Below are 17,856 nucleotides of genomic sequence, written 5' to 3'. Positions count from 1 at the left end.
GGCTGCTTTGTCCTGGACGGTGTCACGCTTCTGGAGCGTTATGGGAGCTGCACTCATCCTGTCAAGTGGGGAGTATTCCATCACACTCCTGACTTGTGCCTTGTAGATGGTGAACAGGCTTTGGGAAGTCAGGAGGTGGGTTACTCATCGCAGAATTTCTGGCCTCTGACCTATTCCCCACTCTACCATTACCACCAAGCCAGGAGATCAACCCTGGTTTAATGAAGAGTGCAGGAGGGCTTGCCAGGAGCAGCACCAGGCATTGCAAAAAATGAGGAGTCAACCTGGTGAAGCTATAATACCGGACTACTTGCCTGCCAAATAGTATAAGCAGCAAGTGATAGACAGAGCTAAGCGATCCCACAACCAACGGGTGAGATCTAAGCTCTGCAGTCCTGCCACGTCCATTCGTGAATGGTGGTGGACATTTAAATAACTCACTGGAGGAGGAGGCTCCACAATATCCCCATCCTCAAAGATGGGGGAGCCCAGCACATCAGTGCAAAAGAAAAGGCTGAAGCATTTGCTACAGTAGCTGATCCATCTTGGCCTCCTCTGGAGGACTCCAGCATCACAGTCTCCAGCTAATTCAATTCACTCCAAGTGATATTAAGAAACGGCTGAAGGCACTGGATACTGCAAAGGCTATGGGTCTTGACAATATTCCGGCAATATTCCGGCAATAGTACTGAAGACTTGTGCTCCAGAATTTGTCACGCCCATAGCCAAGCTGTTCCAGTACAGTTACAACACTGGCATCTACCCAGCAATGTGGAAAATTGCCCAGGTATGTTCTGTACACAAAAAAGTAGGACAAATCCAACCTGGCCAATTACCGCCCCATCAGCCTACTCAGTAAAGTAATGGAAGGGGTCATCAACAGTACTATCAAGCGGCAGTTGCTTAGCAATAACCTGCTCAGTGATGCCCAGTTTGGGCTCTGCCAGGGCCACTCAGCTCCTGACCACATTACAGCCTTGGTTCAAACATGGACAAAAAAGCTGAGCTCCCAAAGTGAGGTGAGAGTGACTGCCCTTGACATCAAGGCCGCATTTGACAGAGTGTGGCATCAAGGTTCCCAAGCAAAACTGGAGACAATGGGAATCAGGGGGAAAACTCTCCACTGCCTGGAGTCATAACTAGCACAAAGGAAAATGGTTGTGATTGTTGGAGGTCAGTCATCTCAGCTCTAGGATATCACTACAGGAGTTCCTCACGGTAGTTAGTGTCTTTGGCCCAACCATCTTCAGCTGCTTCCTCAATGACCTTCCTTCCACCATAAGGTCAGAAGTGGGGATGTTCGCTAATGATTGCACAATGTTCAGCATCATTCGCAACTCCTCAGAGACTGAAGCAGTCCATGTCCACATGAAGACCTGGACAATATCTAGGCTTTGGTTAACAAGTGGCAAGTAACATTCGCGCCACTCAAGTGCCAGGCAATGACTATCTCCAACAAGAGAGAATCTAACCATCACTCCTTGACATTCAATGACATAAACCATCACTGAATCCCCCAGTATCAACATCCTGGGGGTCACCATTGACCAGAAACTGAACTGGACTAGCCATATAAATACTGTGGCCACAAGAGCAGGTCAGAGGCTCGGAATCCTGCAATGAGTAACCCACCTCCTGACTCCCTGAAGCTTGTCCACCATCTACAAGTCACAAGTCAGGAGTGTGATGGTATACTCCCCACTTGCCTGGATGAGTGCAGCTCCCATAACACTCAAGAAGCTCAATACCACCCAGGAAAAAGCAGCCCGCTTGATTAGCACCCCATCCACAAATATTCACTCCCTCCACCACCAACACACAGTAGCAGCAGTGTGTACCATCTACAAGATGTACTGCAGAAACTCACCAAGGCTCCTTAGACAGCACCTTCCAAACCCACGACCACTACCACCTAGAAGGACAAGGGCAGCAGACAGATGGAAACACCACCACCTGGAAGTTCCCCTCCAAGCCACTCACCACCTTGACTTGGAAATAGATCGCTGTTCCTTCACTATCGCTGGGTCAAAATCCTGGAACTCCCTCCCTTACAGCTCTGTGGGTGTACCTACACCAGATGGACTGCAGCGGTTCAAGAAGGCAACTCACCCCCACCTTCTCAAGGGCAACTACGGATCGGCAATAAATGCTGGCTCAGCCAGTGAAGCCCACATCCCATGAATGAATAAAAAAAACCTCCCATCCATATCTGGTGGGCTCTAAGTGCCCTCTAAAATGGCCTACCAGGCCACTCAGTTCAAAGGTAATTAGGGATGGGTAACAAATGCTGTTCTTGCCAATGATGCTCATATCCAATGAAATAATAAATAACCCTTAACCTGGCATCTAGCATGTGTTTTCATTATAAATCTTCATTGTTTTTCAATTGATGGTCAGTACCAGTAAGTTTTGCAAAAGTATAACACATTACAATAAAATATTCTAAACGTATAGTAGCATTTGATACCTATGCAATTGAATGAACTACAATTTATTTTTGTTACTCTGACCTTGTGTGAACATATTTGAACTTGGTGATTTTTAGTGAGATCATAAGATTGACTTTGGGTGGAATTTTCCACTCTGGCGACTTTTTGTAGTAGTGGGCAGGATTAGCCGTGAGTTTCCTGCTGATTGGCAGGTTGAGTTCTCATGCCTGATCTTCCACTTGAAACCACATTAATTATGCATAGGTGAGCTGCTCGCTGAATCATGTGGCATGGTGAGCACTGATTCATCCTCCTACCGTCACCTCATGGGGTCAAAATTCCTGGTACCATATTTAAACTCGAATACGCACATTACTCTCTGCAGCCTAGCTGCATGGCCGGAAGTTCCAGAGATCGTCCCAAGGAACAAGAATCATGCACCAAAGTTTAGCCACAGCTCCTTGGAGGCTTTAATCAGAGGTGCCCACCAGTGCCAGGAGATTCCTTTCCCCAGGGATGGATTCAGGAAGTCCACCAACCTCATCTTGTCGGCCTGGGAGGTGTTCACAAAGGAGGTCAGCTCCGCAAGAAATCTCCAGAGAAATGCCATCCGATGCAGGAAGAGGATGAATGATCTAATCCACACTGCTAGAGTAAGTCAACCTTTGGTTCGATCCAAGTTCACATTCTCATCATGGCATAATACACTTAAAGCGTCACACAGTTCAGGGATCTCACATAATATTAGCAGGGGAGATATCAGCATTGAAAGCCTATTCGCCAGCATCCTATCTATCATCCTGCACAAACAGCATCTTCAGCCCTTTTGGGAGGGAGGGTGGGTGCCTAGCGTGCACATGCTTCCCAACTTCTGCTCCATCCGTTCTCATCACATCCCATTCATTTGTCTTCATGTAGGCCAAGTTTGCCCACAACAAGAGGGAGAGATCCCACACTGGAGGAGGGATGGCCAACATCCAGCAGCTCTCCAAATTCAAGGAGGATGCCGCCGAGTTGGCAGGGGAAGACAGAGATCACACCTGTGGTGAAGGGGAGATTGGCCTCTCCCAGCAAACCAGTATGGATGAGCCCTCCATGAGTTGATCACATCCTGACATTCTTAGTGAGTGACATGCAATACTGTATTCAACCGAATCTTGAACTAAATCTATCTTCTCTCACAGGCAGCAGCAGGTCCAGGCAGACCAACACAGGCAACATAAGCCCCATATCCCAGGCTACGTCAGAGGAGGATGCTGAGGAGCCATCCGAAGAAGACCTGTCACAGCGCTCATCTGCGCCCTCCACCAGTGCAGGAACACACACCCCAGTGGGTCATAGATCTCGGCACAGGGTCACTTTCTGGAGAACACTTCACAGACATGTCTCCACAGCAGTTAGGGGCAATATCAGCCCTGGTCTCTGGCACCCGGAGGACTGCTGGAGGACAGCCACCTGCTGAGTCCAAGTCAGATGATGAGCCACTGCAAATGGCTGTTGCAAATCTGCTGGAAATGCCAAGAAAGGCAATGGAACATCAGGCAGAGTTGTGAGAGGCAGCCAACATACTAGAGTGAAGGATGGAAGAGTCCGTCCATGTCCTGTCTGATGTCGTGGCTCCAACATGCGAGTACCTTGAGGTCTCTATGGGAAGGGTGGTGGCACCTTGGAGACCTTGGTCCAGCAGATTCTGCCAGATTTGCGCTCAGACCTTCACTCCATTGTTCTCAGCATTAGTGGGATCCGTCAGTGGCTAGGCAAGAGGGGTGTGCTGTACACCTTGACCTCCCTCCAGGTGCCCCTTCTCCTGAAGGAGTCAGGCAGGGGCAGTCACTCACCCACAGGGAGGAGGACCAGCAGCTGGACACTCCAGGGCCATCCACTCAGGTTACTCCGCTAGTGTCCGGCTGATGCCAGTCTCCTCAGTCTGTGACTCCATCACCTCCAGCTGCACAGGCCAAGAAGGGTGCACCTGCCTCACAGCAGGAGACCCAAAGCAGCCTGGGACCCTCCAGGCCTCAGCCTTCCAGAGAACACTCGTCAAAGTCATCAAGGACAACAGTGCATAGCAGTGAGCAGGCTGCCTCCATCACTGCTGCAGATATCAGGGATCCACCAAGACATATCGGTACAGTTAGAAAGTTTAAGAAACCTTGCGAAAATCAGAGGCTGGGACCGGAGAGGAGAGGCTTACCCTCAGGACCTTCAGGCGGTGGAGCTCGAAGTGACTTCACGATTCAAAAAGTGACCCAATGCATGGGAGGCAGCTGAGTGGTAAGTAGGGTCAGGTAAACACTTCTACTTCTACTTTTTCTACCAATTAAACTGCTGCAGTCCAACACTTTAAACAAAATAAGGTGAGTACTTTGGACTGTAGTGGAGGTGTTTGGAGAGGAATATGGCCCCTAGCGCAGTTAGTATTCTTTAAAGGGAGTAACTAAGCAGCTTAATCTAAAGGAAAGTCATGGCAGCAGAGCTCGCACCCGTGATATGCTTCTCCTGCGCTATGTGGGAAGTCATGGACATTTGCAGTGTCCCTGGCGACAAATGTGTGCAGGAAGTGTGTCCGGCTGCAGCTACTGGCTAACTGCATTTTGAAGCTGGAGCTGCGGGTGGATTCACTGTGGAGCATCCGTGATGCTAAGATTGTCATGGAAAGCACGTTCAGTGAGGTGGTCACACTGCAGGTAAAGACTGAACAGGCAGAAAGAGGGTGGGTGATCACCAGGCAGAGTAGAGGAAAGCAGGTAGTGCAGGACTCTCCTGTGGCCATCCCCCTCTCTAACAGATATACTGTTTTGAATACTGCTGGGGGAGGCGACTTCTCAGGGGAAAGCAGCAAGAGCCAAGTCCATGGCACCATGGGTGGCTCTGCTGCTCAAAAGGGGAGGAAGATGAGTGGCAGGGCTATAATGATAGGGGATTCAATAGTAAGGGCAACAGACAGCTGTTTCTGCGGCTGCAAAAGAGACTCCAGGATGTATGTTGCTTGAGCAGGGAGACAGAGGACGGGGAAACAAGGATAGAAACAAAAAACAGAAAAGTAAGAAGCAAAAGTGGAAGGCAGGAAAAACAAGGGCGAGAAACAAATGGGGTCATAGTGCAAAATAAAGCTAAGATGACTAACAAAGTTAAAAAAACAAGCCTAAAGGCATTGTATCTTAATGCGTTGCGCATTCGCAATAAGGTAGATGAATTAGCAGCGCAAACAGATATAAACAGTTATGATATAGTTGCAATTATGGAGACCTGGCTGGAGGGTGGCCAAGGATGGGAACTGAACATCCAGGGGTATTCAATATTTAGAAAGGGCAGACAAATAGGGAAAGGAGGTGGGGTAGCATTGTTAGTAAAGGAGGATATCAATGCAATAGTGAGGAAGGATATTGGCTCGGAAAATCATGATGTGGAATCGGTTTGAGTGGAGATAAGAAACACCAAGAGGCAGAAAACGTTGGTGGGGGTTGTCTATAGGCCCCCAAACAGAAACGGAGATGTAAGGGATTAAACAGGAAATTAGAGATGCATGCAATAAGGGTACAACTGTAATCATGGGTGACTTTAATCTACATACAGATTGGACAAACCAAACTAGCAATAACACTGTGGAGGAGGATTTCCTGGAGTGTGTATGTGATGGTTTTTTAGACCAATACGTTGAGGAACCAACTAGAGAGCAGGCTACCCTAGGCTGGGTATTGTGCAATGAAAAAGGATTCATTAGCAATCTTGTTGTGTGGGGTCCCTTGAGGAAGAGCGACCATAAAATGATAGAATTGTCCATTAAGATGGAGAGTGAAGAAGTTGAATCTGAAACTAGGGTCCTGAATCTAAATAAAGGGAACCACAAGGGTATGAGGCGCAAGTTGGCAATGATGGATTGGGGAACCTTACTAAAAGGGTTGATGGTGGATAATGGCTAATATTTAAGGAATGTATGCATGAATTACAACAATTATTTGTTCCTGTCTGGCACAAAAATAAAACAGGAAAGGTGGCTCAACCGTGGATTACAAAAGAAATTAGGGATAGTATTAGATCCAAAGAGGAGACATATGAAATTGCCAGAAAAAGCAGCCTGAGGATTGAGAGCAGTTTAGAATTCAGCAAAAGTGGACAAAAAGATTGACCAGGAAGAGGAAAATGGAGTATGAGAGTAAACTTGCAGGGAACATAAAAACTGACTGTAAAAGGTTCTAAAAACATGTGAAGAGAAAAAGATTAGCAAAGACTTAGTAGATTCCTTACAGTCAGAAACAGGGGAAATTATAATGGGGAGAAAAGAAATGGCAGAAAACCACATTTTGGTTCTGTCTTCACACAAGAAGACACAAATAATTTCCCAGAAATGTTAGGGAACCAAGGGTCTAGTGAGAGGGAGGAATTGAAGAAAATCAGTATTAATAAAAAAATGGTGCTGGAGAAATTAATGGGGTTAAAGGCTGAAAAATCCCCAGGGCCTGATAATCTACATCCCAGAGTACTAAAGGAATCGGCTCTGGAAATATTGGATGCATTGGTTGGTCATCTTTCAAAATTCTATAGACTGTGGAGCAGTTCCTACAGATTGGAGGGTAGCAAATGTAACCCCACTATTTAAAAAAGGAGGAAGAGGAAAAAACCAGAGAATTACAGACCAGTTAGCCTAACATCAATAGTGGGGAAAATGCTAGAGTCTATTACAAAAGACGTGGTAACAGAACACTTGGAAAGCATTAACAGGATTAGACAAAGTCAGCATGGGTTTATGAAAGGGAAATAGTGCTTAACTAATCTACTGGAGTTTTTTGAGGATGTAACTAGTAGAATAGATAAGGGAGAACCAGTGGATGTGGTGTATTTGGATTTAATGAAGGCTTTTGATAAGGTCCCACATAAGAGGCTAGTGGGCAAAGTGGGATCGGGGCTAATATACTGGCATGGTTTGAGAATTGGTTGACAGACCAAAAACAGAGAGTGGGAATAAATGGGTCTTTTTCCAGATGGCAGGCGGTGACTAGTGGTGTACCACACGGATCAGTGCTTGGGCCCCAGCTATTCACGATATATATATAAATGACTTGGATGAGGAAACCAAATGCAATATTTCCAAGTTTGTTGACGACACAAAACTGGGCAGGGTTGTGAGTTGTGAGGAGGATGCAAGCAGGCTTCAGGACAATTTAGACAAGTTGTGTGTGTAGGCAAACACATGGCAGTTGCAGCATAACGTGGATAAATGTGAAGTTATACGCTTTGGTGTGAAAAACAGAAAGGCAGATTATTATTTAAATGGTGATACATTGGGAAATGCTGATGTACAATGGGATCTGGGTGTCCTTGTACACCAGTCAATGAAAGTAAACAGGCAGATGCAGCAAGCAATTAGGAAGGCAAATGGCATGTTGGCCTTTATTGCAAGAGGATTTGAGTTCAGAAGCAGGGATGTCTTACTACAGTTATACAAGGCCTTGGTGAGACCACACCTGGAGTATTGCATGCAGTTTTGGTCTCCCTACCTAAGAAAGGATATACTTGCCATAGAGAGAGTGCAGTGAAGGTTCACTAGGCTGATACCGGGGATGGCAGGACTGTCGTATGAGTAGAGATTGGTTCAACTGGGCCTGTATTCACTAGAGTTTAGAAGAATGAGAGGGGATTTGATTAAAATGTATAAAATTCTGACAGGGCTAGGCAGACTAGATTCAGGGAGGATGTTTCCCCTGGTTGGGGAGTCGAGAACCAGGGACCACAGTCTCAGGGTATGGAGCAGGCCATTTAGGACTGAGATAAGGAAAAATCTCTTCATTCAGAGGGTGGTCAACCTGTGGAATTCTCTACCACAGAAGGCTGTGGAGACCGGGTCACTGAGTATATTCAAGAAAGAAATTGATAATTATTTGGATATTAGGGGCATCAAGGGGTATGGAGAGAAAGCGGGAATATGGCGTTGAGATCGACGATCAGCCATGGTCATATTGAATGGCGGAGCAGGCTTGAAGGGCCAAATGGCCTACTCCTCCTAGTTTCCATGTTTCTATGTTTGATATCACTTTTGGGTCACGGGTATGCTTACTGTATACATCATGCACCTTCGTAAATACATTTGCTGTTGATGACAATGGTCTCATTGACCAGAGACTGAGCTGGACTAGCCATATAAATACTGTGGCTACAAGAACAGGTCAGAGGCTAGGAATCCTGTGGTGAGTAACTCGCCCCCTGACTCCCCAAAGTCTGTCCACTGTCTACAAGGCACAAGTCAGGACTGTGATGGAACACTCTCCACTTGCCAGGATGAGTGCAGTTCCAACAATACTCAAGAAGCTTGACACCATCCAGGGCAAAGCAGCCCACTTGATTGGCATCCCACCCATAAACAGTCACTCCCTCCACCACCAACACACAGTGACAGCAGTGTGTACCATCTACAAGATGCACTGCAGGAACTCACCAAGCCTTGTTAGACAGCATCTTCCAAACCCATGAGTTCTCTAGAAGGAGAAGGACAGCAGACACATGGGAACATTACTACCTGGAAGTTCCCCTCCAAGCCACTCACCAAGCTGACTTGGAAATATATCGCCATTTCTTCAATCTCGCTGAGTCAAAATGCTGGAACTCCCTCCGTAACAGCACTGTGGGTGTACTTACACCACATGGACTGCAGCAATTCAAGAAGGCAGCTCACCACCACCTTCTCAAGGGCAATTAGGAATAGGCAATAAATGCTGGCCTAGCCAGCAATGTCCACATCCGATGAATGAATTTTTAAAAATACTTTGCATTGATGTGCTGCCTTTGACTTCCCAAAGCAGTTACATACAGCTTTGGCTGCTGTCCTTTCCAAAGATTAGGGCCTAGTGAAACATGAGGGTTGGAGGTCCAAGGCACAATGCTGACATTGCTCTTGATGTTAATGGCTGTAAAGGCCTTTCAGATCACTGACATGCCGCCAAGGACAGGAGAAATGCGCTTGGGTACCCTTGCCTGTACTTTACTCCTCCTGGAGCCATGTGACTATGAGTGTGTCACGGGCACATCTTCCACGTCTTGCGGCTTCAATCACACCCTCACGTGGAAGCTCCCCATCATTGCCTTTTCAGGTTCCTGCCCTTCCAGTTCTTCCTCGTCCAAGGAGTTTTCAGCCTCCTCCATGTCTTCCTCTGGCAAGTGATCTCCCCTTTGAAGTGCCAGGTTGTGCAGGACACAACAGACCATGATGATGTGGGACACCCTCTCTGGAGAGTACTGCAGAGCCCCACCTGAGCAGTCCAAGCATTGGAAGCGCATTTTCAGGATGTGAATTGTCTGCTGTATGATAGATCTTGTTGAACTATGTGCCGCATTGTATCTGTCCTCTGAGGCACTTTGAAGATATGCACAGGTGTCGTGAGCCATCATTTCAGCAGGTATCCCTTATCACCAAGTAGCCAACCCTGTAAATGCCGTGGCCCTTTGACTATCTGAAGTACCTGGGACTGCCTCAGGATATATGAGTCATGGGAACTCCCAGAGTACCTGGCACAAACATCGCACACCAGCTGAACATTTAGCGAGTTCCTGTTAATGAACATCAGGGGCTGCTGTCATGACGCTCTCAAAGCCACATGTGTGCAATCAATCTAGTAGCCTAGCTAGCTTCATCCAGTGTGAACTTCACATAATGATAAGTCTCATTGTAGAGGGCATCCGTCACCTCCTTGATACGTTTATGTGTTGAGGGCTGAGAGATGCCACGTAGATCGCCTGTGGATCCCTGAAATGACTCGCTGCCAACAAAATTCAGTATAGCGGTGATCTCAGGGGCACTGGCAGGGATGTCCTTCCAGTCCATGCGGTGTTAGCTCTGCTCACAGAATGTGACAGATATGAGCCACCACATCTCTTGACAAGTGTAGATGTGCACAGCATTGTTTCTCACTCATCTCCAAATAGGAACGGCACCTTCGGTAGACTCTTGGTCGTGCGAGTCGCCTTTGTGGGATGGTCTGACCTCCAAGTCTTGCTGGGCCTCCCATGGACCATGGTCCTCAGGCTGGTCCTCTTCATGAAGCTGTGCTAGGCGGCTTTGGGCCCTTCTTCTCCTAGTCAATTGAATCACTTTCATCAAGAAGGCAGTATTGAGCATGGGCTCCATTATTCAATCCTCCTTCTCCCTGTGGAGAGATAGATCCAACAGATTAAAGAGAAATGGGCAACTACCAGAAAGCCAGCGTTATGCTCTTCTCGCCTTCCCCTGATCCAGTGTTCCAGCTGAGGCGCTACCTCACAGATCTAGGTGACCAAGATGCCACCCCAGCTACTTGATATCTTAATCCCAGAGAGGTTGGAAAAGGCTCGAGTGCATCCAGGATATGTTCAACCTCACCTAATGCACGTGCGCTATGTCTAGTCTGATAATACTGAATACTGATTATGCCCTACCTGCACTTTTAGAATGACTGGATGCCCTTTGGCCCGTTAGCCATGCCAATTGCAGAAAGCACTTTAAAGGCTTTCATTGATTATCTTGCAGATATCCAGCAGCTGTGCTCCCTTCGTGGTTGGTTGCACCTTCCATTCTCACATTCTTCACTGTTAATGCTCAAATTGATCAACTTCATTGTGAACCCAATGACTCCTGCAGTCTCACGTTAAAGTGCTCCAAATGTCAGTGGCTCCAATTCTCAATAAATCCTTCCTGAGTTCTATCAGCTCAGACTCCATTTCCATGTTGTTATTCTAAACAGTTAGGGCCCTTGAGTCCAGCCATGCGCTCCTCCCACACCACCCCAGCCCCCTTGCTTCCAGATTCTTTTCCAGTTTCAATTTTAAACTGCGTCATAACTTTGGGGTCTCAAGATGACGGTGATGCATTTTACTTTGAGACCAGCTTTGACCCTCCCCCTGTCAGCGTTCAGGCCCCCCCAATCTTCCTAGAGCAGGTAGAACTCCCTCCAGTGATTCTCCCGCCGGCCTCAGCAACCCTGGATTCCTTTATCATTGTTGTGGACATTCCTGCCCTCCCCTCTGAAGCCATCATTGTTGTTGTCCCCATGTCCCATGTGGACCTCACCCCTCCCCATCTTGAGGCTGTGTGCCCAGCTCAACACTCAAGGTAACCACAGTGAGCAGCCCAGCTTAACACCCAAGGCAGCCAAGATGATCAGCCCTGCCATACACCCACACCAGTGTGGATTAACATTGGCGTTGCTGAGGAACCAGAGCAGCGCTGTTGCAGGTAGGCTTTGAATGTTGCATTCACTTCAAAGACATGGGTGGAATGAGGATGGACAACTGCACGTCACTTATAGTGGCTGTGATTTAGACCCGCCTAATTTCCCACTGACATGGTACGTAATTTGGAGGGGAAATGTGATTCTGACGAGTTGTGTTTGAATGAGTAATCATGATATGCTAATACATGCAAATGGAATTCCCAACATAGATTAGTGGGAAAGCCGACCCGACATCATCCTGCCATGAAAGTGGCAAGGGGAAATTTCTGACTTGTTTTTCCGCCGGCAGGAATCCGACTTTTGGCCTCATTCCAAATTTCCTGGTCCCGCCCTCCGCTGGTAGTACTGGAAAATTCCGCCCATTATTTTAAGTACAAGTGGTTGTACTGCATATATATACTGGTGTGGGTAGTTCTCGTGTGACAGTGATCAAAGCAACCTGAGAACAATGAAATAGCTTGGATATATATTTAATTTCAATAAAATGATACATGAGGGAACCTTTACCTGCTGAGAATACATTTGAATATATTTTTGAAATTCATATATTGGAGGCTAAGGATTAATACTGTGACACTTGTTTGATTTTATACATGATTTTGTATCTAAAACAATATTATAGGACATATCTATCGTGAAGATAATTGATAATCATTCATTTCAAGAGTGGGCATGATAAAGAAGAGAAAGAACAAAAGATAGTAATCACACTGTTCATTACACAGAATTGACTTAGAACAGTATGAATTTAATGGTGCTACTTTATTTATAAGTACATTTGCGTTGACCATTTTAATCAAATATTTCCTTGAAAAGTCAGTGATAAGTACCATTTGATAAGCAAAGCCACGAATGTACCATTACATCATACTACAAATGTCAAAACAGGTCATTTTATGTATTAGAGGGCATGTGTCATCCTGTATTTCTGTATTTCAAACCAGAAAAATGAGAGACCTAGATGAAGGGCCAAAATCATATTGCTCAGCAACACCAAGATTACAAAGTATAGCAGAGAAGAGAGATAAATTTTTTAAAAGTGTTGTTTGAATATTTTGTTGGGTTTGTTTATAAGCCTGCTTGAAAATATGATGACATCCTTGATGGACAGTATCGTTGCCACCTTGTTGTCTCAAGCAAGTGTAAAGATGGTCAGAATCTACCGAGTTGTAGCCCATTGCTCCTAAACACTATGGCTGTATGCAGCATTACAATGTTAGTACTGTGAAGTAGCTTTGCTCTTTGTAGGCAATTTCACTCATCATGTCTATGCCCCAAAACCATGAAAGGGATGACACATGCCCTTTCAAATACACTACAGAGGATAAAAATAGGGCATTTGACAAAAAGATGTAATGTTCAAGCAATGATTGCACAGTTAAATCATGTGCATGCACATACTAGCCACTGAATAGCCTCATTAGAGATAAAGCAAAAGAACAACAGAAGCCACGACAGACTGACATAATTTATTGTAGGAGCCAGTTTTACATGGAGGACAGTCTCTCACTCCTGATAGGATTTAACAAGAAGCCACATAAGTAGCACAGTCATCAAAACCACCATAAAGTTCAAGAAGAGCTCTTGTGTGGATCTATCCATGATCATGGAGTATTAAGGAGCAGGATGATGGAACCAGTTCCACAGAAATAGACCAATTCAGATGAGGCAGCACCTCAGAATACCAGCAGGCTGAACTCCACTCCGATGCGCTCCTTAAACCTTCAGGTTGTCTGAAATAAAGATTACAAAGATCCTTCTTGTTAGTTTAGATGTTGTTTTCTGTGGAACTTTCCAAAAAGCTTTGAAAAGGAATAAAATGGGATCAGAAACATGTTAACTCTTGAGCTTTCCTGTTAAGTATAATTTATTCTTATGTTGAAACTGTTCATTGTAGTTGACTGGTAGGCATAATGTGCCAGTATGCTTTCCTTTCATTTCTGAGACCTCAATTCAAATCCAACCCAGATTATGAGATAGCGGTCTCACATTTCTTAGTTGTTCCAAGAAGTCTGACTGAACTGACCTTGGACAGCTCCCAGTGTAAATGCAGAAAACTATCCATAGGTTACAATAAACTGAAAATCTTACTCAGCAGCTTTAAGAATCAGAAGTGTAGAAAGTGTTGCCATAGAGGGAGTGCAACGGAGGTTCACCAGATTAATCCTGGTATGGCGGACTTGTTTTATAAGGAGAGATTAAGGAGACTGGGTCTGTATTCCTGAGAGTTTCAAAGAATGAGGGGTGACCTCATTAAAACTTACAAAATTCTTACAGGGCACAGCAGGTTGGATATAGATAAGATGTTTCCCTGGCTGGTGAGTTTAAACCAGGGGACATAATGTCAGGACAAGGGGTAGGCCATTTAAAACTGAGATGAGGAGGAGCTTCTTCACTCAGAGGGTGGTGAATCTTTGGAATTCTCTACCCCAGAGAGCTGTGGAAGCTCAATCGTTGAGCATGTTTAAGACAGAAATCAATAGATTTCTGGAGACTAATGACATCAATGAATATGGAATGTGGGAAAGTGGCATTGAGGTAGTTGATTAGCCATGATCTAACTGAATGGCGGAACAGGCTCAATGGGATGAATGGCCTACTCCTGTTCCTCTGTCCTATGTTCCTAAAGAATGAAAAAAATCACAATTCAAGTAGATTTTCAGAAGCTGGAATCACCACACATTGCTAGGATGCAATAAACTCTACTTAGTACATGGAGCTTCACTCCACTTTGTGTTATGCCACACCTGGGGATGTTCAATACCAATGCTAAGTCCCCAAAATGGTAAAGAAAACTTGATTTCCCCAACATTAACATCCCTCTCCTAGGCTAGCATAAAAACATATTAAAAAGTGCATAATGTAACTTTACTAAAGATAAGAATTAACTAGTAATAAAATGAGCTAACAGTTGTGCAATGAATATGTTTGTATTTATTTGTAATCTGATCACAATATTTGGCAGTAGCCGCCTAAGGACCATACAGAAGCTTCTTGAGATCAAACTGATTTTCATCATTTATAGTTACATTCATTCTATCAAGAGATGAATTTAATGAGTCAATCTTAAAATATATCTGTTGCATCTGAAGTATTTTCTAAAATGTCCAAGCGAAACAAACATAATTATAACCAACTTTTACCAGTTTGTTCTATGTAAGTCTGGAGAGCACTCTGCAATTATGAAGTGCTATACTATCAGGTTACAAAAAAGTTTGATTTATGCTTGGAACTAACACTGCTGCTCTCAACATTTGTGACAGGGAGAGGGCTATTAAAACATTTGACTGGCCATGGTCTAAAAATACATTGGGTTTTAACACTAATTGATCTAGTACTAACTTGAAACTTCTTCAGCAATATCACTGGACAGTTTATTTTAAACATTCAAAATTCTTGTAAGGTATTTAGGAAATTAAACAGGGAAAAGTAACAATACTAAATAATTTTAAGAGCAGTATTTTTTTTCTGTTTTGGACTATATATGTACCTACTGTTTATAGATTAGATTCATATCATTTCAAGAAACTAAATACGATTGCATCTCTCAAGCACAAAGTCTCAAATTTCTGTTGAAGTGCGATACTGAGTTGAGAAGAGATGTGAAATAATTGTCCCATTAAACCAATTGCTTTTGAAATATTAAATACTTTTGTAGTAGACTAACATTAAAAAGCTTTACACTTCCTTTTGGTGTGGAGTGCACTTAATCATTTTATAACTACATCTGATCATTTGAGTATTGGTCATCCTTGGCTGTTTACAAAGTCCAAAATATTCTAGTTTAAATTATTTGCAAAACCAATTCTCTCTTTCATTTCATGCTGAATATTATAAAAGAGAACTTGAGACATCTATTGGAATTCAATACATAGTCATAATATACTATCAGCAAACTAAAAATGTAATTTTTTTAGTGTGAAATGGTATAGCAGTCCTGAAAGAATAAATTATCAATCATAGAGAGAATGTAATATACTGTATGATTTTATTGCTAACATTTAAATCTACTGAAAATAATACAATAACTGGAGAAGAATTATACATCTAAAAATACAATAAATAAGCAGCTAAACTTCTTCATATTATATGTAGGTTTAACTGATTAATGTTTATGTTTAACTCCTAACTTTATATGACATTCTTGTTTGTTCTTGAAAAATTAAAGTCTTAAAAATGAAAAAAATGAGAAGTTCATACATCCCATTTTAAAATGCATTTGAATGCTTATTCTCTTGCACTAAATCAAATTCCTTCCACTAAATGCGACATCAGTGTCTAGTTTAGCTCTTTAAGACAGTGCTTTAGTTGATTATTAAAACATTTGAATAATTCAGGAACTAATTCTAGAATTTGGAAAGATTTACAGAGTCTGTAAAAAGCAACAGTTGTTACTTGCCATATTACTTCACAAACATGCACTTTGTACTTTACCTATGGAGCAAATTATCTAAATGTTGCAGCTATTAATGCTTCTCCAGATCTGGAAAGATAGCCCTGGTTCACGCACTGTGTATCTTCAAGTCCAGTCTGGGCAGCAAATCACTGAACATGATCTAAAGTAGTCCAAGAGGGAGGAGAGTACTATATTTTTGGCAATAAAGGGAATGATGTCACATGTATAATATGCCACTGAGTGGATAGGCCCAAAGGATTGGTGGGTTCTCTGAGTAAAGTTTAATTAAATATGCTTGTTATATGTCACTATTAACTTTAAAGAATCTGAACCACAAAGATAACATACTTTCGTAGTACAAAAAATAATAGGAAAAGGCAATGCAATCATTTTAATTCAAATAAACTTTTCACTGCCTGATCCGACACTTTGAAACTGTTGAGTGAGCAGACAACCTGTTTCCAAACTGCCAAGAGTGGCTCTATAACTGGTTGCTAGTTAGCACCCCAATCATTCATGCACAACTCTTCCCCCTTTCTGGGAGATATTACAGTCTGCACTCCATGCCTGCCCAGCTATAACAAATTGCATTAATATAGCACCTTGAATGTGGTGAAATGCCCAAGTCGCTTCTCAGAAGCTGAATCAGACAAAAATTGACTCCAAGCCAAGGCTCACAATAGGGACCAAAAGCTTGTATAAAGTAGTAACTTTTAAGGAGTGTTGTAAAGGATACGAATGTGTTAGAGGAGAGGTTTAGGGAGCAAATTCCAGAGTTTAGGGCTTAGACAGCAGAAGACTTGGCCAGCAATAGTGGAGTGAAGGAAGTGAAGAGCACACAAGTGGCTAGAATTGGAGGAACCCAGAGTTCCAACTCAGTACTGAAGGACTGTCAGAGGTGCTATTTTTCAGATGAGACATTAAACTAAGGCAAATCTCCTCTGCATCCTCTAAAGTGTGGTGAGAAAAACTGGGTGCAATACTCTAGTTGTGGCCTAACTAGAGCCTTAGTTAGCAACCTAGCAAGCAGGTTCAGCATAACTTCCCTCCTTTAGTATTCAATACAGGTACCGGAGCCTTTATCCGGCATCTCAAAATCTGGAAGGGCCTGAAAACTGGGTCCTGCCCTGGAACTATAATCCCCATCATGCATTGCTGTCTGTCATACTCAGGCCGTGGCGCACTGATCCTCTGCTCTTTGGGTCCGAGAATAACGGCAGAAGCCAGCCTGGTCCACCCCTCATCCCTTCCTTTCCCTGTCCTGGCTGAGTTCAGCTCGGTGGAGAAATCAGCCCGGCTTCAGTTATCCTATTCCCCCCACCCAGCCCAGGACCCAAAATCCAGAAAATCCCCATAGCTGGTAAAGGTCTGGTCCCAAGTTTCCCGGATACGGGGTCCAGTACCTGTACCTCTATTTTTGAAGTGTTATGACATGGCAGATGATGTGTGCCAGGCGGATCAAATCCACAAAGGAAACTTAATCACGCGGTCACAAGGATTTCGCAATTTGTATTTTATTTCAAGAGGCGTGCCTTAAATTCAGTAGTAATAAGTCCACCAAGACTTGAGAGATTTTTTACAAAACTAAATTAAACATTTATTAACAAAAGAAAAGTTTCAAGCACATACACAGATCTACAAATTGCTACTATAATAACTCCTAAAACCCCTAATTAACCTGGCTTCCAGTTGCTTCCTAACTGCTTGCACAACATGTCCTGTCACCTTCAAAGATCTATGCAAATGATCCCCCCAGATCCCTCTGTACCTATATGCTTTTTAGAACTGTGCCATTTAGTCTATATTGCCTCCCCCTATTCCTTCTGTCAAA

The 17,856-nt window shown here is 43.9% G+C and overlaps 1 protein-coding gene across 1 annotated transcript; it reads right to left on the bottom strand.

Moving 5' to 3' along the window:
• Nucleotides 1–13,079: 13,079 nt before the first annotated feature.
• sln (sarcolipin) lies at nucleotides 13,080–16,173 on the bottom strand. Its single transcript, XM_078544868.1, has 2 exons — nucleotides 16,064–16,173; nucleotides 13,080–13,362 (listed from the first exon to the last, which is right to left on the bottom strand). Exon 2 carries the CDS (start codon nucleotides 13,235–13,237, stop codon nucleotides 13,136–13,138), a length of 102 nt encoding a protein of 33 aa, XP_078400994.1. The 5' UTR covers nucleotides 13,238–13,362; nucleotides 16,064–16,173; the 3' UTR covers nucleotides 13,080–13,135.
• Between the last annotated feature and the right edge of the window lie 1,683 nt (nucleotides 16,174–17,856).

The sequence above is a fragment of the Cetorhinus maximus genome, chromosome 7, assembly GCF_964194155.1.
Source record: "Cetorhinus maximus chromosome 7, sCetMax3.hap1.1, whole genome shotgun sequence".
Lineage (NCBI taxonomy): Eukaryota > Metazoa > Chordata > Chondrichthyes > Lamniformes > Cetorhinidae > Cetorhinus > Cetorhinus maximus.
Note: the sequence above shows the minus strand (reverse complement) of the source record. Positions and strands in the feature narration are given on the sequence as shown.